Source organism: Neofelis nebulosa, chromosome 12 (genome assembly GCF_028018385.1).
Source record: "Neofelis nebulosa isolate mNeoNeb1 chromosome 12, mNeoNeb1.pri, whole genome shotgun sequence".
Classification (NCBI taxonomy): Eukaryota; Metazoa; Chordata; class Mammalia; order Carnivora; family Felidae; genus Neofelis; species Neofelis nebulosa.
In genome coordinates, this window is record NC_080793.1 from 1737936 (window position 1) to 1747791 (window position 9856).

At 67.2% G+C, this 9856-nt stretch overlaps 1 protein-coding gene across 3 annotated transcripts; it reads right to left on the reverse strand.

Moving 5' to 3' along the window:
- Positions 1 to 82: 82 nt before the first annotated feature.
- On the reverse strand, positions 83 to 9542 carry CARD9 (caspase recruitment domain family member 9). 3 transcript variants are annotated; one of them, XM_058693547.1, is made up of 13 exons: positions 8093 to 9541; positions 6833 to 7048; positions 6517 to 6654; positions 5861 to 6165; positions 5570 to 5749; positions 5170 to 5313; positions 4796 to 4921; positions 3016 to 3207; positions 2479 to 2538; positions 2236 to 2281; positions 918 to 994; positions 443 to 519; positions 83 to 345 (listed from the first exon to the last, which is right to left on the reverse strand). In XM_058693547.1, exons 2-13 carry the CDS (start codon positions 7014 to 7016, stop codon positions 246 to 248), a joined length of 1629 nt encoding a protein of 542 aa, XP_058549530.1. In that variant the 5' UTR covers positions 7017 to 7048; positions 8093 to 9541; the 3' UTR covers positions 83 to 245. The 3 variants fall into 3 exon arrangements, with proteins under 3 accessions (XP_058549530.1, XP_058549531.1, XP_058549532.1); XM_058693548.1 differs by having other exon boundaries at positions 2497 to 2538; positions 8093 to 9540; XM_058693549.1 differs by lacking the exon at positions 2479 to 2538 and having other exon boundaries at positions 8093 to 9542.
- Between the last annotated feature and the right edge of the window lie 314 nt (positions 9543 to 9856).

The window sequence follows — 9856 nt, forward strand, 5'->3', positions numbered from 1 at the left end:
TGTGCTCTACTGCCCCCTGGAGGCGGGAGGTGCACGCGCGGCTGGGAGGTACACGCGGGAGCGAAGCCACCAGAGGCGGCGGTGCTGGGACGGCAGTCCTTTATTTATGAAACTGCATTTCTGACACTGCTGCACGCATCTGCGTCGCACAGACAGAGCACGCCTGTGCAAATCACGGTGCGTGGGCGCCGGCGTGCCTGCGCCCCTCGGGCTCGGCGCCCCGGCCTCCTCGCATGCCGGGCTGGCTAGGAGCCCTCCGTGTCGGTGTTGTCGCTGCCCGTGGTGTTCTCCCAGTCCGCCTCCCCCTGCCTCGAGCCGTGCTGCAGCTTTCTGAGGGCGCGCTTCCTGCAGGGGCGAGCGGGTGTCAGCAAGGCGGCAGCGCCCCTCCTCGGCCGGCTCTCCCGAAGCCCGCCTGGGGCCGCCCACCGCCCGCGCGGCGCACCTGCGGTAGTTCTCGAAGCTCTCCTTGAGGCGCCGCCGCTCCTTCTCCGGGGGCTCGCCGCCGCTCAGGCCGGCGTTCTGGGGGAGGAGAGCGGCTCAGGCTCCCAGGGGACCCCCCCTCCTCCCCGCCCCTGGGACACAGAGCCAGCCTGGCGCGGGCTCCAAGCCGGCGTCCCTTCTACGACAGCGCGCGGGGCCGCCTGCTCCCACCCAGAGCCGCAGAGGAGACAGGCTTTCCGCGGCTGCCACGCCCTGGCCCGACCAGGCTGCTTCGTCCGGGAAGGGAGGACTAGGCTTCCTGTTTCCAACAGCGCACCCCAAGACCGCACTGGGCAGAGACGCTTGCAACCACCCCCAGGTATCCAGGTTGAACAGTCACCCTCCCTGGGCGCCGTCACACGGAAGCCCGTGTCGGGGGCATCCTAGGGCTGCAGGGACCCCTGCCCCCCCCCACCCCACCCCCCAGGAAGCCTTACGTTGGGGATCAGTGGAAGCGGTTCCTCCTGCAGAGCCTCAGGGGGCTGCTGTGGGCTGTCCCTGTTGGCGGGGCCACCTGGAATGGAGAGTTAGGCCTGTGGGTCCCACCCAGCAGCTGGGACCACGCTTAGCATAGTCAACACCCGGCCACCTGCTCACCCCCGCTGCTTCTGGGCCAGTCCTGCATCATCTCCTGGGTCCTCACTCGGACCCCTAGAGGTCTCCCAATGTGTAGATGAGGGGACTGGGGCTCAGAGATGTCACTCCCCACTCCTGACTCCCTCTAGGCAGGCAGAGGCTGCTGGAAGCCCACCAGGCAGTGCCCCAGCATCCAACCCTGCTCCTCCGGGTTGGGGCTGGGGCACTGCATCAGTTGGAAACAGAACGTTTCAGGCTGCCAGGTCCCCTCAGAATTTGTCCGGGCCTGCACGGGCCCAGGGCTCAGGACCCTCGAACAGAAGGTGCTCTGATGGGCTGGCTCCCCTAACTGGCCATGATGGGAGACTGGACATCCAGTCTCAGCAACATCACAGGGGAAGAGGCCAGAGCCTGTGAAGGTCAGGCCTCTGACCCTGAAGCCCGTCCTGACTCTTTCGAGGGGCCATGCCACCCCTGGGTTGGGGCTCCCAGACCTCCCCCTAACACTCAGTGTCTGCTGGGTCCTGACCGCCTGCCCCCATGTTGGGACTGGCTCCGTGGCCTGTAGCTCAGGTCTCCGGGCAGCAGCAGGCTTCCCAGCTCCCTCACTTCTGCACTGGCTGCTTCCCTTTTGCCTTCTCTGGAGACCGGTGGCGAGGCCCGATGCTGAGGACGTCTGTCTGGCCTCCCGCACCACCCCCGAGGCGGCCCCTCCCCACCTCCCCTCTGACAGCCACGTTCAGAGAGAACCCCTTGAGCCCTCCTCACTCCTCCAGGCCATCTCCCTGCTGCCCCTGTGCCTGGCCCTGAGATGGCCCACCTTCCCCGCCGTTTGCATCTCCTACACTGCTGGACTTGCCCTGCCCCCTACCCAGGAAGACGCCGGGGGAGAGCAGAAGGCCACACTCTGCCTTCCGGACCCAGAGTGGGCTCCGATGGAGGGACGCGCTCTCAACATTGGAGATGGGGCACGGGCCCTGCACACGGGCTCTCGTCTGCTCGCTGGGGAGCCCGGAGGATTTCTCGTGCCTCTGAGCCTCAATGTCCCCAACCGTAAGGTCAGGTTGTGAAGGATCAGTGGATGGGGCCGTGCGCGCCCAGGGTCAGGGCTGGTGCCAAGTCAGGGCGACGAGTAGGCCTTGGCCAGACTCGTCCGTGAGAGGCCGCTCCCCTCCTCACCTTTGTCTGACAGCCGGGTGGCCTCCAGGTCCGGGGGTAGCGAGAGCTTCCAGGGAGAGACAGGCATCCAGTTAGGTGGCCACCCTCCCGAGACCCACCTCCCCTGCCCACCTCCCCTGCTGTGCTGCTCTTTGGCAACCGGGCAGGAAGGCCTCTCTGCCCTCCTAACGCCTGGGAGAAGAGCGGCTGGCCCAGCTCCCACAGGGGACTGTGGTCTGGCAGAAGCTGTGGCCCAGAGCCTACCCTGAGGTTCACACTCACGTCCTGGGAGTTCCTGGGTGAGCTGTCCTCCAGGTCAGAGCTCTGTGGTCACAGAGGAGGAGGCCATCAGCAGGACGTGGGGAAACGCAGTCACCCCCAGGCATGGGGTAGCGTGGGGCGTGGTGAGGGGCCCCAGGCCAGCTGCTGTGCTCCAGGGAGGTCCTCCTCTCCAGGCCACGACTGGCTCGGGCCCCTGCCCAGAACATCTCTCCCTCCCCCTCGTGCCACCCAGAATGGCCTGCCAGAACCTGAGCTGTGCCACACCCTGTACCCCACCAGGAGGAGGGCCCTTTGCAGAGGACGGAGGGGGCTTGGGAAGGCCGGGGATGCGCCCCGATCACCGGCAGAAAAGAAGTATCCGGGCCAGGGCCAGGGCCAGGGCTGTCCGGCGGCCCTTCCTGTGGGCCTGGGGTCTCTGGAGACACACTTGCCCCTGAGGGCCACTGCCCGCTGTCCTACGGCGGCTGCAGCTCTGCCCAGCGGGCGCTACGCAGGTCCCCAGCCCCCCCGGAGACCCACCAGGACGAGCGTCTCCAGCTGCTGCCGTTTGAGTCTGCCCTCCAGGGCCAGCCGCTGGCCCTCGCACTGGAACAGCTGTAGCTGCAACTCGTCGGCCTTCTCGGCCAGCTCGCGGACCTGCTTTCGCAGCGCGTCCTTCTCCTGCAGGCTCCGAGAGTGCTGTGTGTGCACCTCCTCCCGCGTGGCGATGGCCTGCAGGGATGGCAGGGGGCAGGCGCGGGGATGGCGAGGCCGGGTGCCTGGAGGCCCCAGTCCCGCCCCCGCCTCTCGGCCGGCCTAGGGTGGCGCTTGAGGGCTGGCGCAGGTAATAGGGGCTCATGATGGGAAGCGGAGGGCTCAGAAAAGGCGAAGCTGAAACCTGCAGCCTCCATCTCAGAGCAGTCCCTGCCGGCCCCCGTGCCCCCTGAGACTCCTCCCCGTGCGCGCATCCAGCACACGCTTCCGCCCCTTGCACGGCTTTCACTGGGTTGGCGTGGCTTGGTGTCCGGAACGTGGTTGTTAGCGGCTGTGTTAACGTGCTGTATCGCGCCCGTCCCTCTGGGGGGACGTGCCGCACGTACAAACGCGGGACAGCCGGACCGCACCTGAGGACACAGCTCTGACCCACCCGCAGCAGCAGCCAGCAGCCTGCCCGACGCCCACGGTGACCAGCCCGGCGCGGGGGGCGGGCCCTACCGGAGTCACAACCGGTCTTGTGTCCGTACCAACAATCCAGGAAGCTAAACCACGTCCCCTAGAACGGTTGGCCCCCAACAGCCAGGACTTGATGGATCACCGAGAACTGCCATGTCTGTGCCTGCTTCCCACTTAGGACCAACCTGAGACAGCCCTACCCACTCCCCTCGGCTGCCTGGCCCTAGCGTCCCTGGCTGACGGCCTGCCTCTGGTGGCTACGAGCTGTCCCCTGCTGAGCCCTGCTCCAGCAGCCCCGCTGTGAGCTGGGCTGCCCCGCTTCCCACTGTGTCCAGCACCGGGGCACCGAGCTGTCTCCACGTTACCGTCCTCCCTGTGGGAAACGTCTTCAGACGTGTAACTGCACAGTTAGGGGCTCCCAACAGAGGTGGCCGGTTACCCTCCAGAATGTCACCGGAGCACTTGAGTGTAGCTGATTAGAAAAGACCCAGGTGACATGATGGGAAAGTGGTGGGAAGCAGTGAGTGGACGCAGCCCCAGACGGACTTGCGCAGCTCCTGTTCCCAGGAGTGCGGCCAGCCAAGGTGTCCACGGTTTTTTAATTTAAAAACCTATTTGCCAATTACAATAGTTTGCGTTCTTGTTAACACAAAAACGAAACTTTATGTACACGAAACAAAATCTGAAAGTACAACCGCTATGGGGTATGGGGTTCCCGGCAACAGGCGGGGGTGAGCTGTGGGGGAAGGGGGTCACCTCGCTATCATTCACGTCTCTCAACGAGCACATATTGGTTTTGCTATTTAAAAGCACTCTGATATTGGGGCGCCTGGGGGGCTCAGTCGGTTAAGCATCCAACTCTTGATTTTGGCTCAGGTCGTGATCTCACAGTTCGTGGGTTCAAGCCCCACATGGGGCTCTGTGCTGACAGCGTGGAGCCTGCTTGGGACTCTCTCTCTCTCCCTGTCTGTCCCTCCCCCACTCGTGCTCTCTCAAAATAAGTAACTAAACTTAATAAAAAGGAAGAAAAAGCACTCTGACAACTGCCCTCCCCTAAAACCTCCTGCCCTGGAGGCCACACGACCCGGAGCGACCCTTGCCGCGCCCTCCCCCGCAGGCGTCCCGGCAGGTGGGAGGCGGCACCTACCTGGTCCCTCTCGGAGGCGACCTCGTCCATCTGCTGCAGGACGGCCGCGATGCGGTCCTTGTACATCTCGCAGTCCTTCCGTAGGGCCAGACACTGCAGCTCGAACACCTCCTTCTCCTCCACGCACTACGGGAGCCAGTCGCTAGCCCCCACCGCCCGCGCCCGCCCCCGCCGCCGCCCCTGCCCGGCCCCTTGGTCAGGCCCAGCTGGGTCCCTGCAGGCCCTCAGCTTCCAGACTGGCCTGGGGCAGTGTGGGGAGAGCAGGCCAGGCCCCCGCGCCTCCGCCCCAGGGAAGGAGTGAGGTAGGGGGGCTGTGCAGCTGAGTGCGCACGGGGCAGCCCCCCAAGCCCACCCAGCCGGCCCCAGCTGTGTACCCGGGCGCGCAGAGCCTCGCCCTGTCGCAGATCCTTGCGCAGGGACAGGATGGTGTTGGCTTTCTCCTGGTGCTCCCGCAGCGCCTGCCTCCAGTCCGCCTCCAGCACCTGGATGTACGGGCTGCTCTTGTCCGGCGTTCCTTCCTGCGGGCGGCGAAGGGGAGAGAGCGGCAGGGAAGCAGCCGGGCTTCAGGGGGGCCCTACTCTCCGCACGGCACCGGCGTCCTGCCAGGCGCCCCCCACCCGGGGCCCCCAGCTCCTGCTTGCACCCCCCCCACCCGCAAGGGGCCCCCAGTCCCGCGCCTGCCCCGCCCACACCCGCGCATTGGCCTCCAGTCCCGCGCCTGCCCCGCCCACACCCGCGCTTCGGCCCCCAGTCCCGCGCCTGCCCCGCCCACACCTGCGCGGCGGCCTCCAGCTCCTGCACGCGCGCCTGCAGCAAGGCCTTCTCCTGCTGCAGCTCCCACAGCAGCTCCTGGCTGGGCCGCTGCTCCATGGCGTGGCGGAGCTTCAGCGTGTGTCTGCGCTCCACCCTGCAGTCGTCCTCCGCCTTCATGAGGCTGTGCTTGAGCCGCTCGATCTGCGGGAGACCCTGTCAGCCCTCCGGCCGCACGGTGCCCGGCAGCCGCCCCCCCCCCCCCCCCCCCCCGCCCCAGCCCCGCAGCTCCGCAGGCGCGGGGAGCCCGGGCACCTCCAGCTGCAGGTCGCGGGTCCGCATGAGCGCAGCGCCCTTCTCCTCGCTCTGGCGGGCCAGGCGCATGGCCAGCTCGTAGTTCTCGTCCTTGCAGCGCTTGAGCTCGCGGCTGCCCGCCTCCAGCTCCTCCTTGAGCCGCTGCACGCGCTCCTGGTGCTTGCGCAGCAGGCTGTCCTTCACCCGCAGCTCCTTGATGAGGTCGTCCTTGGAGCTCAGCAGCTGGGTCAGGTCCTGAGCCTTCCTCTGCAGCTTCAGCACCTCGCTCATCAGCAGCTGCGTCAGGCCCGACTCCCCGGATGCGTCTGCGGACGGCGGCGTCAGAGGGCCCGCCTGGTCCCCCCGCCGCAACGCCTCCTGGCCCCGGGGCTTGAGGACCAGCGGCCCCCGCCCCCCACCCCCCACCCGCCCCCTCCGGGGACGCACACCACCCCAAGGCGCTGGTGTTCCCCATCGAGGAAGCAAGCTGAGATCCTGACTCGCCCCCAGGCAGGCAGGCAGGCACTGGGCTCGGGCAGGGTCAGCACGGGTCTGTCTTTCCTCCACCAGAGTGAGAAGCAGCGGCACAGAGCCCCGATGCCGGCACTCCCATGTGCCCCTCAACGCTTCCTTCTGTCCCCAGTTCATCTCTCGGGAGACGAGCCACCGGGCCTCACCGATAATCATGGAGAAGACGCGGGTGGGCTCCTTGCCGGTGACCTTCTTGTACAGCTGCGGGTAGTAGAGCTCCAGGCTCTCGAGGAAGGCCACGTAGCCCTTGTGGCCGGTCCGCTGCAGGATGTCCAGGAGCACGCCTGAAAGCACGTGCCCTGGGCGCTGAGCTGCCGTGGGCCGGGTCCCATCGGGGCCCGCCTGCCGCCCACCCGGCCCGGCTCGCCGGCAAGTGCCACAGCCCCCGGGGCAAACGGGCCGTTGGGGGGGGGGGGGGGTTGTGCGGGGGAGGGGCGCGCTCCCGGCTGAGGCGGCACTGACCCACTTTCCGCTTGCGGATGACCAGGTTGGGGTCACTGAGCACCTGCTCCTCGTCATCGGGGTTCAGCACCTTGCACTGCCGCAGGTAGGGCGTGATGCGTGAGGGGTCGATGACGGAGATGAGCTTCACGCGGAAGCTCTCCAGGGCGCTCCAACACTCGTCCTCGTTCTCGTAGTCCGACATGGCGGTGGCTCGGCTGCGCTCTGGACGGCTGTCTGGAGGGCGTGTCCGGGATGCTAGCTCACCCAGGGCGGTGCTCCCGGCCTCCCCTGGGCACGGCTGCCCCTCCCCCCCCCCCCCCCCCCCCCCGGCTCCTGGGCTTTCTGTCCACAGTGTGCTGACGATCGTGGGGGGAGACGTGGAGGTGCTCTGGGGGCTGGTGGTGGCCCACAACCCCCATGCCCTGCTCTGGCCTCTGTGACCCCCGCCCACGGGCAGGGACTCTCTGGCAGGTGTGGGGAGGGAGGCGGCGGGGCCAGGCCGTGCTGTGCGGGACTTCCTCCTTCCCAGACGTGGCGCCCGCTCAGGCCTAGCCCTACCGCCTCCTCTCCTTCCGGTGGCCGGCTGGTGATGCAACAGCGGGCACGGGAAGGGTGAGTGTGGACCGCCCACGGGAGAGGGGCCAGCCCCAAGGCCACTCTGGCACGCTCTGCAGGCTCCCAGGTCCTGGGCACCTGCCACCTGTGGGCTCCTCTCCGAGGCGGAGGCCCGCTCCTGGCCATGCCTGACAAGGGGGCCATCCACATTGGGACCGTCCACCGCTGCTCCCTTCCATTGGCAGGCGGGAACCACTCCCTTCGGGCCTGGGCCACACCAGGGGCGGCCGTGTGGTCGTGCCCTCCTCTGGGTGGTGGGTTCAGAGAGGCCCTGACCTGCCGCCAGGCAGCCCTCAGCCAGTGTGGGAATCCCGCCCCCAGACGCAGGTGGCAACAGGCAGGGTCTTTGGAGGAGCTTCTCTGATTTCCCGCGGCCCTCAGTCACACCATCCAGCCAGCAACAGACGGCGACTTGGGATGGCCCTTGTGACATTGAGCGCTCCCTGCCTTTCCTGCCTAAAATCCACAGGTGCCACACCTGGCCCCCTGCTGCGAGCCCCCCTGTGATGAGCAAACAGGTTCCGGGCGGCTCTGAAGGGGGACAGGGCACTTGGTGCCCTTCTGGGGTCCTTGTCCCAGGACCCTGCTCCCTGCCCCAGGAACCCCGAGCAGAGCCGGGCATCTTCCCGGCCTCCTTCAGAAAGGGGGGGCAGACCCACCTACCTCAGGGTCCTTGAGGGGCACCCGTGCAGTGGGACGCTGGCCAGCCCAGGCCACCCTGATCCGATGGACGGGAGGAGGTGCCGTCGGCAGCCCGGGAGGAAAGCCTCGCACTTCCTGCTGGTGCTGGTTAGCTCCACGGAGCGCAAGCAGGTCCTCCCCGAAGGAGCCGGTCTCTGGGGCTCCCTTCTGATTCGCCCGCCTGGCAGGGCCCGGGAGGCGGGGCACAGGGAAGTGGAAGTCCCGCTGGGGCCTGAGGCCCAGCCCTGGCACCACTAAACCCAAGCGTGGGCAAGGGCCCTCTTGAGGCTGGAGGAGGCTGGTTCGCCAGCTGGGCTGATCTGGCCTGGATGCAAGCTTCCAGAGGCTTCTCCAGAAGGGGCCGGCTGGAAACCAGCACGGGCAGCTGGCCAGGTGCAGGTGGAGACCCGAGGGCATTGGGCCCGACTCCTGGGATCTCAGCCGGGTGCTGGGCCGGCAGGCGCCTTGGTCACCGGAGGGCTGAAGCATAGTGTCCAAAGAGGGGACCTTGCCTACCCCACACGGCCGCCAGCCCGCGCTGTAGCTAGTCCCCTCCTGGGTGTCCCCACTCCACAACTTCTGCCACGACACGTGGCACTGTGACGGCAGGCTTCCGGGACCCCGAGGCCATGCCCCATGACCCCACAAACCGGTGTCAGAAGGGGTATTGACCAGCCAGCAGAGCCCGGGCCGGCGGCCAGGGCCACCAGCCCTGCGTGGCCTCCACCCCTCAGCTGTGCCGGGAACCCCCAGGCCAACGCCTCACCGGTGCAGCCGTACTGGTTGAACCGAGATGCCGGCTGCCGGGTTGAGGCAACAGCTAAGGAGAGGTGGGACGGGCAAGGCAGGTCCTGACCAGCGCTCCCGCCCCACCTCCTCCAGGCAGCTGCCTCTCGCCCGACCGGCTCCCTGCCTGTCCTGTCTCGAGCCTCAGGGGTCCGGGCACAAGTCAATGCTGCTGAGCTGGGTGCGGGTGGGGCACCGAGGCAGCCGGCCTCTCCTTGCAGGTCTCTGGGAGGCCTCCAGGAGCAGCCAGCCCTGGGTCCCAGGGGGATGGGTCCCGTTCCCCTACTTTGTAACACGGGGCTGAGGAAGGCGTTTCCTGTACGGCGGGGGTTTGTGAGAATTGAGTAATAAAAATGTCACGTTCTCCGTATCAGAGTTAAGTTAGACGTCAGTAACAAAAAGCTAACTGGAAAATCCCTAAGTATGTGAAAATTGAATAAGAAACCTCTAGATAGTCCACAGGCCAAAGAAGTCCCAAGGAGAAGCAGAGATCAGCTGAGACAGTACTGGGCACAAATCAAAAACTGAAAGCAGGCACACGGAGCCGCGCGGGGGGACAGCCGCCGGCAGGGCACCAGGGACGCCGCGGGGGGAGGTGTGCACGCGGACGGCATGGGACACGACGTGTAAGGGGAGCAGAGCCCCCGGAGAAGCTGAGTGCCCTTCAGGGATAGGGACGGTGCCGGGGCCGGGGCCGAGACTCCTGCCAGGAAGCGGCCACCTGGGAGGAGGGTGGCGCTGGGCCGGGGCGCCGCGTGACCTGCGGGCGCAGCCGGGCTGCCCGCTGCTCCCGGGCACCCACCTGGCAGAGAAGCAGGTCCCCATCAGGACCTGCGGCGGCACCGGGGCCAGCAGCCGCCTGGGAGCTCGTGGCAGGCCCCTGGCCTGATGGCCACAATCGCATCTCATGGAAATGGCAGTCCCCACCCCCCCCCACCCCAACACACACACTGACGGCTC

What these genes read in the sequence shown, in the direction of transcription:
- CARD9 (XM_058693547.1), bottom strand. Translation starts at nt 7,016, where the DNA reads ATGTCGGACTACGAGAACGAGGACGAGTGTTGGAGCGCCCTGGAGAGC. An exon ending in CGTCTTCTCCATGATTATCG is followed by an intron (nt 6,166 to 6,516) that starts GTGAGGCCCGGT and finishes CGCCGTCCGCAG; the next exon opens with ACGCATCCGGGGAGTCGGGC. An exon ending in CCCGCGACCTGCAGCTGGAG is followed by an intron (nt 5,750 to 5,860) that starts GTGCCCGGGCTC and finishes GGTCTCCCGCAG; the next exon opens with ATCGAGCGGCTCAAGCACAG.